Source organism: Buceros rhinoceros, unplaced genomic scaffold (genome assembly GCF_000710305.1).
Source record: "Buceros rhinoceros silvestris isolate BGI_N320 unplaced genomic scaffold, ASM71030v1 scaffold27430, whole genome shotgun sequence".
Lineage (NCBI taxonomy): Eukaryota > Metazoa > Chordata > Aves > Bucerotiformes > Bucerotidae > Buceros > Buceros rhinoceros.
In genome coordinates this window covers 4,116-4,367 of record NW_010389513.1, presented here as the reverse complement: position 1 = coordinate 4,367, position 252 = coordinate 4,116, and the positions used below count along the sequence as shown (strand labels likewise).

General features: G+C 71.0%; 1 protein-coding gene across 1 annotated transcript in view; it reads right to left on the bottom strand.

The window, feature by feature from the left end:
• ATP13A2 (ATPase type 13A2) overlaps positions 1-31 on the bottom strand; it is a gene marked incomplete at its 3' end in the record, with an annotated part of 11,925 nt that extends 11,894 nt beyond the window's left edge. The window contains exon 1 of the mRNA XM_010134556.1: positions 19-31. Coding sequence (XP_010132858.1) covers positions 19-31 — 13 coding nt within the window. The remainder of the gene's footprint in view (positions 1-18) is intronic.
• Between the last annotated feature and the right edge of the window lie 221 nt (positions 32-252).

Genomic DNA, 252 nt, shown 5'->3' with positions numbered 1-252 from the left:
TGCCGTGGGGTTCCTCACCTCCTGCTCCCATCCTGGCTGCTCCCCACAACGCGGCGAGCGAGGAGGGCCCTTACCGCGCAAGTCGGGCGAGCGGAGCCGGGGCCGGTTGGGATGAGATGGGGCTGGCCGTCATCGCCGGCCGCGCCGGCGGACAGGTCCGGGAAGGATCCGGCGCTGGCGGAGGGGAGGGCAGAGACACGCCAAGCTGCGCTACCAGTTTGAATAGCGCCGTAGGGGCCACAACCCAGACGG